Genomic DNA, 20,198 nt, shown 5'->3' with positions numbered 1-20,198 from the left:
ATAAATTCTAACTAGCGGGCCTTCTGAATATAGGGTCTTCTGACTCCAGTAGATTTTGAGTATTGGGCTGGACTCGAAGACACCAAAATTAAAAATAAATATTTTTCCTGGAATGCATTACTTATGCATGAAGTATCATTGGGGTTGATTAAGATCATGTACTCAGGGTTTTTTTTTTATTATTAAAATGTGTAAGTCTTTGTACAGTGGTATATTAATTCATTATTTAATTTTTGTGAGCGGCTTTCTCTAACCGCCACTTATAGTGGTGCTGCCAGGAAAGTTTTTATTTACTTACTGGGCTCAGAACACAGGTTACACATATTTCCTATGTAACAATGCATTTTTAACTAAATTGAATAGTCACGGGTTAAAAGGCACATAGAAAATAGTACTAGGTCCGTTTTGTTTTCAAAATTACCTAAAAATGTCATACAGTTGAATTATAGCTGGTTTTCTCACTGTTTTAGGTGATGCATTATATGCAACTACACTTCTGTGTGAAAGTGGCAGTTGCCGACAAGTCTATCAAAATAAACACCACAAGTGAGGACGGAGGAGCCTCCCTTATTAGTACAACGTTTCGCTTGTTGTTGTTACAGCTTTTTCAAGTACATAGTCGCAATACACGTGACTGAGATTAAATAAGAAAAACGAGGGGGGGGAGGAAGGGAGGTAGGGATGGGGGTCACTGAATATTAGGAAAGTTTAAGTAGGAGGTGGACCAAATGTCTGGGAACAGGAAAGGTTAAGGTTAAGATGGAACAATTGGCTTAGGTGAAGGACATTAGCTCACAACCAATGAACAAAAGGAAGAAGAAAATAAGAGGGGTCGGCAAAGGTCTACTTGTGGGCGGGGGTTGGAGGGCAACTAGGGATAGCTTAAATTTTTGTGGGCAATGAGTATTAAAGGAATTAGGTGGGGGTGAGATATTGAGTATGCCCCTGTTTTGTTCAATTGTGTTAGTTCCTAGTATGATGGCTGCTTCCAAACATTTTCTACGGCTCTTGTCGAGTTCATGTACCAGAAGTTCTGCATTTTCCCAGTCCATCAAGTGGTCGCTACTGTTCCTGTGTGCAACACACGCGTTGGTGGTGACATCATGGCGGACATCGTATCGGTGTTCTCGTATCCGGGTTTTTAAATCGATCGCGTAATGTTTCCCCAGTGTAGGATTTTTCACATTCGTACATTGGGGAAACATAATGCGATCTAAAAATCCGTGTACGATGAACAGATACGATGTACCCCATAATATCATCACCAACGTGTGTGTTCCCGCAGTTGATCTTATATTTCAGTTATGTGTGTATTACGACAATGTGCTTGAAAAATATGTAACAACAAAAAGCGAAACGTCGTACTAACAAAGGCTCCGTCTGTCCTCACTTGTGTTTATTTCGATAAACTACGATTCTCTCATAATTTTTCTGGTGATTTATGACAACTTATTAACAGCATTATTATAAATGCATGTTACCTTCATAGCAGCATCAGAATAAGTTATAAACAGTATTATCATTAAACAAGCATGATATACATAAGTAATGTTGAGTCGACATCTGAACACCACGGTAGTATTGTTACTGGGAAATCAACATTTCCCCAATATCAACTTCTATTATGATGCATGAATCAGTAAAAAATGAAGTGAATGATGATGCATGAAATACAATGATGTTATAAGCCTATTACATTTAAAAATAATCATTATGTTAAATGTGCTAAAATTTATATGAAGATGAGATACTGAATTAATATTTGCTCAGCACAAAAACATAACGGGAAGAAGTTACTCGAAGTCGTGTTAGAACAAAGGAGTAAAGCAATACAAAGGCTTTGAAACATGTATTTGTTCCTTTGTTAGCATCGCCTATAGTAAAATGTATGTTCTGAAATTATTGCCCCTACTTCTTTTGACAAGCCTGGGTCACAGTAAAGAGGCCCTAGAAACCTGTTGTGCCAATCCCAGGCTCAGAAAACTGCTTCAAATATAATTCTTTGTGGGCAGACTAGAAAATACGTGTTGCTGCAAACCATTTATATGACCTACGATACCCAACTCGACCCCATTAGCAACTAGTCTCCGGTGTCCAACACTCTGTTTGACCCGGAGATAACCAAAAGCTTCCTTTGGCCTGGCTTCATTTTAGCCATCTATCAGACCACCACCGTCTGCCCAATTACCATCCCATTCATCTCATTCAGTCGTATTAACAATCAGCCACTCATTCATCAATCCCGTACGTCACAGACACCGAGACCTAAACTGACGTCTTGCTACCGACCGCCCTGCATCAAAATCTAATTGGTAATGACCGCAAAGCTAGCGATTGTTAAAACTTGGTGTTTAGAATGTTAGTGCCACTAAGGGTATGGCTTAATAACACATTCCCGCCATGAAGCCATTCATAACAGTGCTAAGTGAAAGGTGCGCAGAGTTTACAACCCATCCCAGACTCTTCCACTGCGAAGAAGACAAACGATAAGAAGGAAATAGAGAATAGAAGAGAGAATGATGAGACAAAGCCATCTATACACATTTCAGATGAACTGAAAAAAAAGAGTTTAGGATTAAGAAGAGGTTCAGATGAAGGCCATAGAATCTCAGGTTATGAGAACAGCAAGTGACGAGTTTGAGAGGAATTTACAGACAGTTGGATGAGATGCCATTCTTCAAATCTATATTACACCTAATGAGTATTTATTTTATTACCCTTTATAAACGTGGATCAAATTTCAATTTATGAAGAATGTTTGGGAAAACAGAAAGAACTATGGCAACTCAAATTCACAATAATTTTGCAGAGTCTACTAGTTAATGCGCACCTCACTCCACTTCATGTGTTACATTTCAGCCTTCCTGCCTGTTTCTAAATGTATCACAGCGGCTGGTGCCCCTCCGCTCACCAAAAGGGCATTAGCCGCGAGATTGTTTCATTATTGCACACAGAACGGGCAACTGGGAAGTACAAGAAAGCCATGTAAATGCTTAAATTAAATTTTGTGCATTTTTCATCATTCATAACTTCAAACTCTCGTCGTGCCAAACAACTCTAGCCGACATGGTGAAACGGTCCTTCCCAGTTTACTGTATAAGCTATGATAGGTTGAAAGAAAGTCCCTTATATATCCTCTACGGTAGTTCAGAGGTTAATCCCCATCTCGTGAAATATAATTTCTCTTTGTTCATTAACTACCATTGTTGGGGGGTGGTAGACACGCTTGAGACGGACTTCTCCATAAATCTTTGCTCTGAACACGACCATAACTCCTATGAAAACACACAAATACAAATATTTGAAAATTCCAATGGCGAGTGCATTTTCCAACCCCCTCAACATTTTATACATATGGCATATAGGTCAAGAACTCACAGTTCTCTCTAAGACACCTGGTCGTAGATTATGTGAAGGAGTGCACGGCATATTCGAGCAATTAATTTCAATAACTGTCGTGGGAGGAAACATAAAACTTACACTGCCTTGGTCTTAAGATTAGATATAGGCACCATGATGATTACATTTCCCAGTTACAAGGCAAGGTGTCTCTATGATGTATGTTTACCGAGTCACTCTGTCGTTTCCAAAGATTCTTTGGCTAGGTTTGTATTCTCAACATACATCAAGTAATTTGCAAAACCTAAATAGATCTCTATCAATTTCGCTTCCCTCGTAAATTGGGAGAAATAAATAATTAAGGAGTACTTCAATGTTTCATATTAGCGATGTAAGTCTGCTATACTATTCTGACATCTCATCAGTAAAACAGCTTCATTACAAACTAATGCATATCTAAAATCTAATTCCGTTTATCTATACATCTAGAAAATTACCAACGGGGCCAAATAACCTTTGTTCTCTTCTTGGGCACACTCATACACACACACACACACTGCCTTGCCTTGTAACGTTTTAAAATCAATGTATTTTGTGACATCTTGTATCTGGGTGATAGGACTGTCCACAGCTACTTCGACAAAGGCAGAAGGAGGAGGACCGGAGGCGGTCGTTCCATCGATGCCACCATTGTAACCGACGACCCGACTTCACAGACGTCCTGTCCCGCACGCAGCTTACACAAATCCTTCTACCGCGCTGCACTCATCCTTGTCTCACTGTAGTGACTCCCGGCAGTGGATGGGGGACCTCGGTGACGGTCGTGGTGATGGCGGTCGTGGTGGCGGTCGTGTTTAAGGGAGTGGTGACCGGAGTAGCGCGAGTGAGGGCGGGAGTGGACGATGGCATAGTGATCTGAATGAGATGAGCCGGATCGGACGGACATCATGGTGGAGGCTCCCGAAGTGTAGCCCTTTCCGTTGAGGGAGTACCTGCTTATGGGGACGATCGAAATACAGAATTAATTCACTACAAACGAGTTCATGAAGTTATTGTATAATGCGGTTGCTCAAGTACGATGCAATTCTTTTTATAAAGATATCTTAGGCGAAAGGAGTCGTCAAAAACAAAAGTAAAAATGTAGAAAAAAAAGAAGACCTAAGATAAATTAGAAAGGACAAAGGAGGACGAATGAAAGGAAGGAATATGAGAATAAAAGGATACCTAGAGGCGGAAGGGGATAAGCTGAATGAAAAGAAAAGAAATAGTAAGTGCCCCAGAGAAAAGGTGTTACTACCCACCTGGAGCCATACTGAGATCCATGCCAGGACCTATACGGGTCAAATTCCTCGATGATAGAGGGCTCCTTCTCGATCACTTCAGTATTGGTGCACGAACAGGTCATAGACGAACACAGGAAGATGTTGATGATCATCATGATGATGAAGAGAGCGGCTAGCACCACGCACAGAATCCAGAGCCAGGGTGGAGACCAGTCACAATCGGTAAAAGCTGTGGACGAAGAGTAAAGATCAGATAATGGGGTTCGAATCGGGAACTGCATAAATGAATATCTAGTCCATGATCCAAACGGCTGACCAATACAGTCTTTGCCATGATATGCCAGTAACAGTAAAGATGATCAAACAAAATTGCTGATAATTTGTCATTGCTACGTTGTCTATTCCCAATAACTGTTGTTACTCTTTATTTCTTTAATAGATTGACGATTCATCTTGTCTTTCATTCTGAGACAAGGAAATGGAGACACAGACGACGTTAAGTAATTCTCTTTTTAACTACAGACCATTGAAAGCCAACTAATTTCGGCTGGCGCTGCACACACTTAAATGCCGAGTTCGATCTCAAATGGTCAAATGCGAGCTCGAGTGACACACACCTCCGCGTCTTTCATCCCTTCATACAACCTTAGAACCTCACACAGGCCAGGAAGATCTCCAGGACAGAGAATGAGGAGGAATTTCGATGCTTACGCTCTTTGTCGGGGTCGAGCACATAGACACTCGTTGTGGCCTTGGCGATGTTGGCCTTCTGTCCCTCGTCTCCGTCGACAGCGTTGGCGTTCGGGATGGCCCGACCCTGCGCGGTCAGCCGTTCCGGCCGGCCCTCACACTTGATCTCCTCGCAGGGTCCTAGAAGGAAAGCAGTTTGGTTTCAAAATGATACAAAGTGTGATGATTTGCAACATGCTGTTAACTTCGAGGGTGGTTCATGTTTATAGAGATATCACATGAATATGAAGTTTTATTTATTTTTTATTTTATTCTTACTAGAAAGTTATAATTTCTGCATAAAATCAAGATGTTTTTCAGAGAAGATACACAAGTGCACATACACCCCACAAATTTAAAAAGGTGAGTTATCAATTCAATAACAGAATGACGAAAGAACATTCAAACACTCAAGAAATAAATAAAAATACATAAACAAATGAATAATGAATAAGTAAATGAATAAATAGATAAATAATGAATAAATAAGTAAATAGATAAATGAATAAATGAATAAATAAATAAATAGACAAGTATATAAAGGTAGTCAGAAATAAATCAAGAGTAAACAGGTCTTCGAGCTTCCCACTGGAAGGGAATGAGCACTCCATTTTGCTCTTACAATGAATAAATAAATAAATAAATAATCACACCGAAATCCTATGAATATTATTATCGGGCTCTTCTGATGGATGGCGCAGTAAAAACCTAGATATATACATACACATAGATATATGCAAAACAAATAACTAAACACACATGATAACAATAGAGACCACTTGTACCCTGATGATGTCATGAATAGACGAAAACGTTTGGTGTTCATTTCTTTTATTTTCCAATTGATTTCTGCAAACACACACACACACACACACACACACACACACACACACACACACACACACACACACACACACACACACACACACACACACACACACACACACACACACACACACACACACACACACACACACACACACACACACACACACACACACACACACACATACACGACTCGGTGGCGCAGTTGGTAGAGCACTGGATTGGGAAGTACGGTGGTGCTCGCAGTACCTGGTTCGAATCCTGCCCAGGGCCGAAATTATTTCGGTATCGCTGCGCTTCGGGTCGTTACTCTGACTCTCGTGGGCGGGGAGTTGTGTGTGTGTGTGTGTGTGTGTGTGTGTGTGTGTGTGTGTGTGTGAAAGGTCAAAGCATTACCCATAGATCGGTCATACGAGCTCTGAGCTCTCTTCCTGGAGGGAAATAGCTGTCGATCACGAGCAAGGTGAATACACACACACACACACACATGCACGCACGCAAAATCTTTGAAAAAAGTGAACACTGTAGAAGATTATGAGTCACTGCAGAGTGAACTCGATAAAGTATGGGAATGGAGTAGGAAGTGGGAGATGGAATTCAATATTAGGAAGTGTAGTATAATGGAACTTGGAAGAAGCAAAAAAAGAATAGTGGGATCATATAAATTGGGAGAAGAAGAAATTAAAAAAGTAGAAAATGAGAAGGACCTGGGAGTCATTATTATGAATAATATGTCACCTGAAAAACATATAAACAAGATTTTTGGAGAAACTTATAATTTAATAAGAACAATCAAAGTGGCATTTACATATCTGGACGAAGAAATGGTGAAGAAAATACTAGTCACTTTGATAAGACCAAGATTGGAATATGCAGCGACGACGTGGTCACCAAGTACAAAAAAAAATGTATAACAAAACTTGAAAGAATACAAAGAGCAACTACGAAATTGGCACCAACACTCTCAGAACTATCATATGAAGAGAGACTAGCAAAACTTAAACTACAGACATTAGAGCAAAGAAGAGAGAGAGGAGACTTGATAACTTTTTATAGAATCATGAAAGCCATAGAAACTATTGATAGAGAGGATCTAATAAAATGGGATAGTAGAGATACAAGAGGACACGGAAAGAAAATAAAGAAAGATAGTAATAGAAGAGACCTGAAAAAGAACAGCTTTCCCCACAGGGTAATAGACGTTTGGAACAAGGTAGATGAGAATGTGGTGTGTGCAAAAACGATACACGAATTTAAAAACAGTCTAGATAAAACGAGAAATCAAGACGGGACACCACGAGCATAGCTCCCCTTCCCGTAAATTACAACTAGGTAAATACACACACACACACAAACACACACACACACACACACACACACACACACACACACACACACACACACACACACACACACACACACACACACACACACACACAAGCATGCACACACACACACACACACACACACACACACACACACACACACACACACACACACACACACACACACACACACACACACACACACACACACACACACACACACACACACACACACTCAAAGACTCAAAGAAGGAAAGATACATAAAGACTGGAAAAATACTAACATTGTACCAATATATAAAGGAGGAAACAAGGAAGAACCCACCAACTATAGGCCAGTATCACTAACAAGCACTATAGCCAAAATTTGTAAGAAAATCATCAAGAATAGATGGGTCATCTGGAAGACGACAACATAATAAACCCAAGACAATTTCGGTTCAGACAAGGAAGACCTTGCACCACAAACTTAATATGCTTCTACTCAAGACTAATAGACATAGTGCAAGAAAGAAATGGATGGGCTGATTGTGCCTTCCTAGATTTGCAAAAAACTTTTGACAAAGTACCACACAGAAAATTACTAAAAAAGAAAAACTGGAATACATAGGAGGAATACAAGGGAACCTACTAAAATGGATGGAGGACTTCCTGACTGGTACAAAGATGAGAGTAGTGCTCAGAGAAAAATATTCAGATTGGAAAGAGGTGATCAGTGAAGTACCGCAAAGATTTGTATTGGCACCAGTAACGTTTGCTATTTATGTGAATGACATGGACGAGGATGTGAAATGTTACATGAGCTTCTTTCCAGACGACGCCAAACTGTTAAGGAAAGTAGAAACTGATAAGGACTGTGAAGCACTGCAGGAAGACCTGAATAAGGTATGGAACTGGAGTCAGAAATGGGGAGTGGACTTTAATACTAAGAAGTGTAGCATAATGGAGTTTGGAAAAAGCAAAAACAGAATATCAGGAAAATATACAATTGGAACCAAGGAGGTAAAGAAGGTAGGATCCGAAAAAGATTTGGGGGGTAATTATTACAAACGACTTGTCCTATGATAAACAGATTAACAAAATTGTCGGGGAGGCTTACAACTTGCTAAGATCAATAAAAGTGGCATTTGCATACTTGGACGAAGACATGATAAAGAAATATTGGTTACATTGATTAGGCCTAGACTAGAGTATGCGGCGACATTGTGGTCACCCAGTACCAAAAAGAATATAAAGGAAATAGAAAAAATCCAGAGAGCAGCAACAAAAATGGCACCTTCACTTGCAAACCTATCATATGAGGAGAGATTGGCTAAACTGGAGTTACCGACTCTGGAGCAAAGAAGAGAGAGGTGATCTACTGATCATCTACAGAATCATGAAAAGCACAGAGGTACTCGATAGAGAGGACTTACTAAACTGGGACAAGAGAAACACAAGAGGACATGGATAGAAAATAAAAAAACATAGCTACAGAAGAGAAGTGAAGAAAAACAGTTTTCCACATAGAGTAGTGGACACTTGGAACAAACTGGACAATGAAATAGTATGCACAAAAACCATTCATGAGTTTAAAAGCAAACTAGACACTGCGAGATACAAAGGCAGGACACGACGAGCATAGCTCCCCTTCCCGCAAAATACAACTAGGTAAACACACACACACACACACACACACACACACACACACACACACACACACACACACACACACACACACACACACACACACACACACACACACACACACACACACACACATATATATATATATATATATATATGCATATGCAAAATAACCACAGGAGAAAGGAAACTTGTAGACAGTAAGTACTTTCGTATATTACATCTTCAGACTAATTGACAGAGATACAGAGTTGTGTTTAAATGTATCAGGTAGCAACAATAGGGGGGGGGGAGACAATACAATGCGGGAAGGGAGGATGACCTTACCTCTATCGACCTGACCAACACATAAGGTTCAATCTGGCGGAAAGATTTTGGTGAACATTTGGGTTACCAGTTTATTACATTTAAAATGTCAATAGCTTAAGTTTATATTTTTATCAAACGTGGCTGATATTAAGCAGGATTCTTTTATATTTCTTTCTTGTAGGCTTTTTCCTTTGGCTAAAATTGTTGCCTTAGACCAATCAATATGATGGTTGTATAATGCTTTATGTTGAAATAACGCATTATTTTCCTGGGCAGATCTCACACTATATTTATGTTGGGAAATCCTTGTTTCCAAGTTTTTCCCAGTTTGTCCAATATAAAATTTGTTACAATCTTGGCAAGGAATTTTATAGACCACACCGTTGTTGTTAGGAGGGCTGTTCTTAATTAAAGTTTTCTTAATGGTGTGGTCATATCTAAAAGCTACTTTGATATCCAATTTCTTGAGTAAGTTGACAATACTAAGAAAATTTTCATGAAAAGGAAGAACAAGTGTATTAAGTTGTTTATGGTTTCCTTGTTCTTGATTGCAAGCTTTGTAAAAGCGTTTCTTGGCGGTATTGTGACATTGATTAAGAATATGAGTGGGATATTTTAACTTTTCCCCAATATTCTGGATAGTTCTAATTTCGTCATCAATAAATTCAGGATCTGAAATCCTGTAAGCTCTCAAGTACATGGAAATAAAAACTGATCTTTTTACAATGATATGGTGATTGGAATAAAAATGAACATAGGAAAGAATATTGGTAAGTTTTCTATAGACTTTTGTTTTCAGAATACCATTATCTCTAATTATTTCAATATCTAAAAAGGTCAAGCTGTTGTTATTTTCTATTACCAACTATCAAAGATGAAAAAGTTATTTGGTTCAGATATGTAGACGATGTCTTGTGTTTCTGGGCTAATAACCTATCTATTGATGATTTCCTTATTCTAAATTCACTGGTACCCTCCATTAACTTCACTCTTGAAATAGAAAATAACAACAGAAAAAAAGTTATTTGGTTCAGATATGTAGACGCTGTCTTGTGTTTCTGGGCTAATAACCTATCTATTGATGATTTCCTTATTAATCTAAATTCACTGGTACCCTCCATTAACTTCACTCTTGAAATAGAAAATAACAACAGCTTGCCCTTTTTAGATGTTGAAATAATTAGAGATAATGGTACTCTTTCCTATGTTCATTTTTATTCCAATCACCATATCAATGTAAAAAGATAAGTTTTTATTTCCATGTACATGAGAGCTTACAGGATTTCATATCCGGAATTTATTGATGACGAAATTAGAAATGTGACACCACAGCATTGTCACAATTATTAAATTTCTTTCTAATAATTTCAGTTCTTCTCACTACAGTTCTGACTTTGGGAGGAACTGTCCAAAGCTGTCCAAAGTTTTCCATTTTAATAACACACAATTTGACGTGTCAACTTCATGGAGTCATTCTCAAAATAATTAATTACAATTCAACACAACACAATTGAACAGGCACAGAACAACTACATTTTCACAGACTGAACAAGGCGACGTCTTTCCATATACATGGAAAGGCTTACAATAGTGTGTGGGCCGTCGACCTGACCCGAGCTGATCGTCTCAGAGGAGGGGGAGGGGGAGGGGAAGGGGGAGTCGGGGCAGTAGGCAATGCGAGAGGGGTGGACATAATCCCACTATTGCTGTGGTGTTTAACTCAGTTTGCATTAAAGAGAACCTGCGCCCAAAGTGTACACACACACACACACACACACACACACACACACACACACACACACACACACACACACACACACACACACACACACACACACACACACACATATATATATATATATATATATATATATATATATATATATATATATATATATATATATATATATATATATATATATATATATCATCCTATCCGAGAGTTGACACCTTGACGTGGTGGATAGGCTTAAGAATCTTCATGATTACAAAAGCTATGTCGATAGAGAGGAAATCTCTGCAGGGTCACCCATATCGAACAGGTTTTGTAGGAAAGATCAGACAAAGAGCAGCTCAAACACACAGTTGCAGGACCCACTGCTAACTGACACGTCCCTGATGGCAAACAGGGAAATTCCTTATAGATATATGGGGTACCGTCATAATGACGGCGTGGACCATTGGGCACCCTATAGTAATAGGGCTTCACCGAATATAATGAATAAGGTGACACCAGAGAAATATCTCACCAGAAACCAGTTGGCAAGGAGGTGAGATTACTGCCAACCCCCCTTCATAGCCAACATGAATATGAATAGCACAATCAAAAGAAAACCGGGCGTTCCTGTTGGATCATCGTCACCTAAAGGTCCAACCGCATTGCCTCGTGTGCTTACGGGCAGTGTGCCACCGAATGTGAGTAAGCACTGTCCAAGCAGATCCAAGTCTTGGACATTAAACAACATGAAGAAAATGAAGATCTATACTTACAACGTAAGAAGTCTCTCAGAAGACCACAGACTGGAGAGTTTAATGGAAGAACTAGACAACATCAAATGGGACATCGTAGGACTGAGCGAAGTACGTAGAACGGAAGAAAAGCTGGTACAATTACAAGATGGTCATCACCTGTTCTACTATAGAGGTAAGGACAAAGAAAGATCTAGTGGAGTAGGATTCTTGATCAACCGAGAGGTTGCGGGTAACGTAATCAAATTCAGTAGTTTATCAGACAGGGTAGCTTGGATTGTGATTAGGCTTTGTAAAAGGTACACTCTAAAAATAGTTCAGGTCTATGCACCAACTTCACAGAGTTCAGACGAGGAAATTGAGTCATTCTATGATGTGATAGATCAAGAAAAAAGTAAGTACACTTTGGTAATAGAGGACTTTAATGCTAAAATAGGGAAGAAGATGGGAGATGAGACGTGCATTGGGAAGTTTGGAGTAGGTGAAAGAAATGACAGAGGTGAGATGTTAGTCAATTTTGCAGAGAACTACAATATGGGGATAATGAACACTTTCTTTCAAAAGCGTGTAGGTCGTCAATGGACGTGGAGAAGTCCAAATGGAACAACAAAAAACGAAATAGACTTCATATTAGGAGATGAGAGCAAAAGCGTTAGCAATGTTACGGTGATAAATAAAGTCAACATAGGGAGTGACCATAGAATGGTAGGATGCACAGCTAAATTCAACTTCAGAGCCGAGAGAAATAAACTAGTTTTAAAAAGGAAAATAAGCCTTGCAAAGGTTAAGGATAATAAAAAGAAATTTCAGTTAGAAATTAAAAATAGATTCGAAGCTCTAAGAACTAACGAGGACAGCGTGGAAGATATCAATGTAAATTTAGTGAATATCATTAAGGAATCAGCAGAGAAAGTAGGAAATACAAAAAGCATTAGAGAAAACAAATACTCCAAAACTACAAATGACCTAATTAAAAGAAGAAGGAACATGCAGATTAAAAGCAGTAGAGACGAAATAGAAAGAGTAGAACTAAACAAGCTTATCAACAAAAGGCAGAGATTAGAGAAAAGAAAGAGAAACATGGACGAAATAGAAGAAACTATTCGGAGAGGAAAAAGTATTAAAGTGACCGAGCGTAAACATGCTTTAGGAAGACAGCAAATGATATGTTTGAAAGATAGAAATGGAGAAATAATTAAATGTAGAGACAAAATGGTAAAAAGAGTAGAAGAATTTTACCAAGAGCTTTACTCTTCGAAGGCCGTAGTTGAGTCAGTAAATTCATGTGTAGACGTTAGTAGTGTACCAGACATTACAAAGGAAGAAGTAGAATTTGCTCTAAAAACTATGAAAAGAGGAAAAGCACCTGGGGAAGATGGTATATCAATAGATCTATTGAAAGACGCTGGTAAATTAGTTCATATTAAATTAGCTGAGTTGTACACCCAGTTCTTACGTCAAGAAAGCGTTCCGAATGCGTGGTGCAATGCTATAGTGATTTTGCTACATAAAAAAGGAGACCAGAAGGACCTTGGTAACTATCGACCGATTAGCTTGCAATCAAACGTATATAAAGTATTCTCCAAGATTCTCACGAATAGACTGAGTCAAGTTTTAGATGGAAACCAACCGAGAGAACAGGCAGGCTTTAGAAGCGGATATTCAACTCTAGACCATTTGCATGCGATAAACCAACTAATCGAGAAAACGACAGAATATAATATACCTCTGTGTTTAGCTTTTGTAGATTACGAGAAGGCCTTCGACTCGGTAGAACAAATAGCAATACTAAACTCGCTACGCAAACAAGGTACAAACGAACAGATCGTTAGAGTTTTAGAAAAGATTTATTTGAAAGGTACCGCTATAGTTCGACTACATAAAGACACAGAAAAGATCAAAATCGAGAAAGGAGTACGGCAAGGCGATACAATTTCACCCAAACTATTCACAGCTTGTTTAGAAGATATTTTCAGAAGGTTGGGTTGGGAAAAGAAAGGTTTGAAGATTAATGGCGAATATTTGAACCACCTAAGATTTGCAGATGACATCATTCTTATTTCAGAAAGAGCAGACGACTTGCAAGATATGCTGAGCGATCTAAACAAAGAAAGTATCAAAGTAGGTTTAAAAATGAATAAGAGTAAAACTAAAGTAATGTTCAACACGAAAGTTCAAAGTAAAGAGATTGTAATTGATGATGAGAGGCTTGAGGAAGTTGAAGAGTATAATTATTTAGGTCAGATGGTGAAGGTGACGAAAGATCATGATAATGATATAAAAAGACGCATTACAATTGGTTGGAAAATGTTTGGTAAATATAGTAAAATCCTGAGAGGCTCTCTACCTTTATGTTTACAACCAATGCATTCTACCAGCAATAATCTACGGATGTGAGACTTGGAAGCTGACGAGGGCGATGGAAACAAAGCTAAGGACTGCACAGAGGAGAATGGAGAGATCAATGATGGGAATAACACTGAGAGACCGAAAGAGAGCAAGTTGGGTGAGAGAGCAGACTAGAGTGAAAGATATTGTGGAAGCAGTAAAAGAGAGGAAGTAGAATTGGACAGGTAAGTTGGTGCGAACGACTGATGAGCGATGGAGCAAGTGTGTTACTGAATGGACGCCGCGAGATAGGAGGCGTGGAAGAGGGAGACCAGACAGGAGGTGGAGAGACGAGATCGAGAAGTTTGCGGGAGTGACGTGGCAGAGGGTGGCACGGTCGTGTGAATCATGGAATGCTATGAAGGAGGCCTTTGTTCAGCAGTGGACTCAGGATGGCTGATTTGATATTGATATTGATATTGATATATATATCATGTATATGTATATATATATATATATATATATATATATATATATATATATATATATACATACACACACACACACACACACACACACACACACACACACACACACACACACACACACACACACACACACACACACACACACACACACAAAAGACAGAAGGGACAAAGCTTGGAAAAAGTGGAGAAAAGACAAAAAACAAAGCAAATGGCAAATTTATGTTAACTATAGAAATGAGTATGTTAATGTGAGAAGAGAGGAGAAAAGGAACCATGAGAAGGATATTATAGACAAATGCAAAGAGCAACCCAAACTATTCTATCGGTATGTGAATGGTAAACTTAAAAACAAACAGGAATTGGTGAAACTATGCCAAGGAAACATAGAATACACAGAAGTCATGAACAATCACTTTAAATCTGTTTTCACCAGAGAGAAAATACCGAATTGTGACATAGACAAAAACAAGAAATCTCCCCTCATGAATGAGTTTACAGCATCACTAAAGGAAATATCAGAACATTTATCAAGGCTGGATGTCAGAAAATCACATGGCCCGGACGGTATTGCAAATTGGATTCTAAAGGAGTGCAAAGAAGAACTAACAGACAAAATACACATCTTAATAAACAGCTCACTCAAAGAAGGAAAGATACCCGAGGACTGGAAAAACGCTAACATTGTACCAATACACAAAGGAGGAAACAAAGAAGAACCCACCAACTATAGGCCAGTATCACTAACAAGCACCATTGCCAAAATTTGTGAGAAAATAATCAAGAATAGATGGGTAAAACATCTGGAAGACAATGACATATTAAACCCAAGACAATTCGGATTCAGACAAGGAAGATCATGCTCCACAAACTTAATATGCTTTTACTCAAGACTAATAGACATAGTGCAAGAAAGAAATGAATGGGCTGATTGTGCATTCCTAGACTTGCAAAAAGCCTTTGACAAAGTACCACACAGAAAACTACTAAAAAAACTGGAACACATAGGAGGAATACAGGGAAACCTACTAAAATGGATAGAGGACTTTCTGACTGGTAGAAAGATGAGAGTAGTGCTCAGAGAAAAATATTCAGACTGGAAAGAGGTGATCAGTGGAGTACCGCAAGGATCTGTGCTGGCACCAATAATGTTTGCTATCTATATGAATGACATGGATGAGGACGTGAACTGCTACATGAGCTTCTTTGCCGATGACGCCAAACTGCTAAGGAAAATAGAAACTGATGAGGACTGTGAAGCACTGCAAGAAGACCTAAATAGGGTATGGAACTGGAGTCAGAAATGGGAAGTGGACTTTAATACTAAGAAGTGTAGCATAATGGAGTTTGGAAAAAGCAAAAACAGAATATCAGGAAAATATACAATTGGAACCAAAGAAGTAAAGAAAGTAGGATCCGAAAAATATTTGGGAGTAATTATCACGAACGACTTGTCCTATGATATACAGATTAACAAAATTGTCGGGGAGACTTACAACTTGCTAAGATCAATAAAAGTGGCGTTTACATACTTGGACGAAGACATGATGAAAAAAATATTGGTTACATTGATAAGGCCTAGATTAGAGTATGCAGCGACATTGTGGTCCCCCAGTACCAAAAAGAATATAAAGAAAATAGAAAGAATCCAAAGAGCAGCTACAAAAATGGCACCTGCACTTGCAAACCTATCATACGAAGAGAGATTGGCTAAACTGGAGTTACCGACACTGGAGCAAAGAAGAGAGAGAGGTGACCTATTGACCATCTACAGAATCATGAAAGGCACAGAGGTACTCGATAGTGAGAACTTACTTAACTGGGACAAAAGAAACACAAGAGGACATGGAAAGAAAATAAAAAAACATAGCTATAGAAGAGAACTGAAGAAAAACAGTTTTCCTCATAGAGTTTTGGACACTTGGAACAAACTGGACAATGAAATAGTATGCGCAAAAACCATTCATGAGTTTAAAAACAAACTAGACACTGCAAGATACAAAGGCGGGACAACACGAGCATAGCTCCCCTTCCCGCAAAATACAACTAGGTAAATACAACTAGGTAAATACACACACACACATATATATATATATATATATATATATATACATATATATATATATATACTTACACACACACACACACACACACACACACACACACACACACACACACACACACACACACACACACACACATATATATATATATATATATATATATATATATATATATATATATATATATATATATATATATGCATGCATTGTTAAAATCGACAGCGTTAGTGAGGTTGTTGATCTTCTTGTGAGTATTCTCCAGTTTTCTAACCAATATTCTGCCATTTAGAGGGTGGGCATATACCAAGTTGCCAAAATGATTCATTTATTTCAACGTTTCGTCTAACAAAGAGACATCTTCAGGAAATTCTGTAACATAGATAATAATGACGTACAGAAATATAGAAAACAACATGTAAATCTAACCAATTATACAAATATAGAAGCAAATATCAATAAATGCGCAAATTCACACAAAATAAACACTATACATGGGCTGATGGGGACCGTTACTTACAATAGTTAAAAGGTCCGATGAAATGACGAAGAAAACCCTTCGCTCGGTGACATATATACGCCCCTAGCCGGCTTGGGTGGTGGTGGAGGGCGGGAGAGGGGGCGGGGGTGGTATCTCATTAATACGAGAAGAAGAGGGTTGGGGAGTTAGGGGGTTGCGGGGAGGATGGAAGTATATATATATATATATATATATATATATATATATATATATATATATATATATATATATATATGAGAGAGAAATTCGCTAGTGATAGCGACATTAATCTGAATATTTTTATGACAGTCGCATGTAGGATTCGAACCCACTGCTTTCGGCCACCCGTAAGATTACTTTCACAGAGCCTTAACCCACTACACCATAGAGACTTAAAAGCTTGTAACCTGGAATCGATCTGGTTTCCGAGGGTAGGAAAGATCACTAATCTTCGACCCCAGCTCCTGTTTTACACAAGGCCCAAGCCCACTAGTGGCAAGGGGTAAGTATCGGAACAAATCCCTTTCACGCTTTCGCCATTGTAACCATGAGAGAAATTCGTGTGTGTGTGCGTGTGTGTACATACATATTGTCACGTCTTTAACGTGAGTAGAATCCTGTGGTTGTGCTGTGTTACGCCGTTGTGTGAATTAAGTATCTTGTTTGCAATCTTAAAGCACGCCCTGCGTGAAAATATTATATTTTTGTATTATATTCCCTAATATATATGTATATATATGCCTGAAATGTTTAAGCATTTCGCAATACCAGTCTGTTGGAGCTTGCACTTTTACGTATTATCACATGTAACGCCAAGCGAGAAACATCCCTAATTTGGCGGGAAAAGCTCGCTCTGTTTTTCCATTGGCTGGAAATCTTCAAACTATCTACTTTGGATGCAATTTTGCTATGTTTGAAGTGTCGGCTCCCATTCCCAGGAGTGTAAAAAGGCAATCCAAAGAGCGACCCAGACAGAGAGTCAATAGAGAAGGGAAGCAGAGAGACTACGGAGAGACTACAAAGTAGAAAGAGAAGATAAGAAAATAAACTGAAGCCCAGGGCCCATCTGCATCTACGTAGAATTCTTCTACATTTTGTCGATTACGACTACTCCGCTAAACAAATAATCTGAACCACAACTACAGCCCGTCTCCAAAATGAAGTGTAAATCCTTCATTTTCCGAATTGTATCGGGCACTTCCAGATTGTTGCTTGACTACGAGCGATGCGACTCTCTCAATTATGTCTCTATTTAAGAAACATAACCAATCATCTATCTGTTCCTGACTACCAGAAGTTTCTCCTACCAGTAGAGACTATCAGAATATGCCCCCTTCCAGAAGTTATCGTTCACCTCAAACCATCACTACCAGATGCTACCCCAGCCAGAAGTTATCGTTTACCTCAAACCACCTATTTGTCCCCCAGAGACCGTTGGTACGACCATCATCAACCGGTATCAAGATTCGTTTCGCCCACCTGGTCATACCTGTTGCAAAATTAAGCCCTCAACAACTTGGTAATACAATCATATTATTTCTTGCCATATGTAATATACTATTATTATTCTATGTTCATTAATGTTTTATGCGTTATTTTGTTAGTGTAATATCTAATTTGAACGAAGAGTTTAATTTTCCTACCTGAACTTTCTGTCATTCATCCGAACTGCGTTTGGCCTTAACTTTATTTTCTTTTTCGTGTCACGACTATCCTTACCCTTAGAAGAGTCGTGACACACACACACACACACACACACACACACACACACACACACACACACACACACACACACACACACACACACACACACACACACACACACACACACACACACACACACACACACACACACACACACACACACACACACACACACACACACGGCTCGGTGGCGGATTGGTAAAGCACTGGCCTCACAAGCCAGAGAACCGGGGTTCGATTCCCCGGCCGGGCGGAGATAAGTTGGGTTTGTCTCCTTTCACGTGTAATCCCTGTTCACCTAGCAGTGAGTAGGTACGGGACGTTAGTCAAGGAGTTGTGACCTTGCTGTCCCGGTGTGTGATGTGTGAGTGGTCTCAGACCTACCCAGAGATCGGCAAATAATGAGCTCTGAGCTCACTTCCGTAGGGTGGTGTCTGGCTGTCTCGACAGAGACTGCAGCAGATCCGAGGTGAATACACACACACACACACACACACACACACACACACACACACACACACACACACACACACACACACACACACACACACACACACACACAAATATATATATATATATATATATATATATATATATATATATATATATATATATATTTGTTTATATATATATATGCAAAGTAGACCACTTGGAAAAAGAAACTAACGAAGCTTCGTTAGTTTCTTTTTCCAAGTGGTCTACTTTGCATAAGTGAACACACGTACCCGTGTTCTTATTAGCATATATATATATATATATATATATATATATATATATATATATATATATATATATATATATATATATATATATATATATATATATAATCTGTAATTTTTTTTACGTAGATCTAATTTATGTGACTCAGTATCACCATTTTTCTTATTGGAACCGTTGTAATTGATATTGAAGTATTAATGAAACTACAAAGTGGTTTGACATTTGTATTTCCGATGTAAAAATAAATGTCGATGAAAATTATCTCCAGTCTCGGCCTCTGAGAAAGCAAATAAGATTCTAGGACTGATTGCACGATCTTTTGAATTCAAAAGTCCATCTCTCATTAACAAGCTATATAAATCGTTAGTTCGTCCACATTTGGAATATGCTATTTCTGTATGGTCGCCGAATCTCATTAAAGACATTGATAGATTGGAAAAAGTACAACGGCGAGCCACAAAGATGATTCCAAATATAAAAAATAAATCTTACGAAAA

At 38.7% G+C, this 20,198-nt stretch overlaps 1 protein-coding gene across 2 annotated transcripts in view; it reads right to left on the bottom strand.

Moving 5' to 3' along the window:
* Positions 1-274: 274 nt before the first annotated feature.
* The window catches only part of LOC143036420 (uncharacterized), a 317,961-nt gene continuing 298,037 nt past the window's right edge, over positions 275-20,198 (bottom strand). Inside the window, exons 8-10 of one of the 2 annotated variants that reach the window (XM_076203768.1) lie at positions 5,334-5,492; positions 4,641-4,851; positions 275-4,334 (exon numbers count right to left, since the gene is read on the bottom strand). In XM_076203768.1, coding sequence (XP_076059883.1) covers positions 4,091-4,334; positions 4,641-4,851; positions 5,334-5,492 — 614 coding nt within the window. In that variant the 3' untranslated portion in view covers positions 275-4,090. The remainder of the gene's footprint in view (positions 4,335-4,640; positions 4,852-5,333; positions 5,493-20,198) is intronic. The other variant, XM_076203769.1, reaches the window with a different exon arrangement.

Source organism: Oratosquilla oratoria, chromosome 20 (genome assembly GCF_046742065.1).
Source record: "Oratosquilla oratoria isolate Oo_2021 chromosome 20, ASM4674206v1, whole genome shotgun sequence".
NCBI lineage: Eukaryota > Metazoa > Arthropoda > Malacostraca > Stomatopoda > Squillidae > Oratosquilla > Oratosquilla oratoria.
Note: the sequence above shows the minus strand (reverse complement) of the source record. Positions and strands in the feature narration are given on the sequence as shown.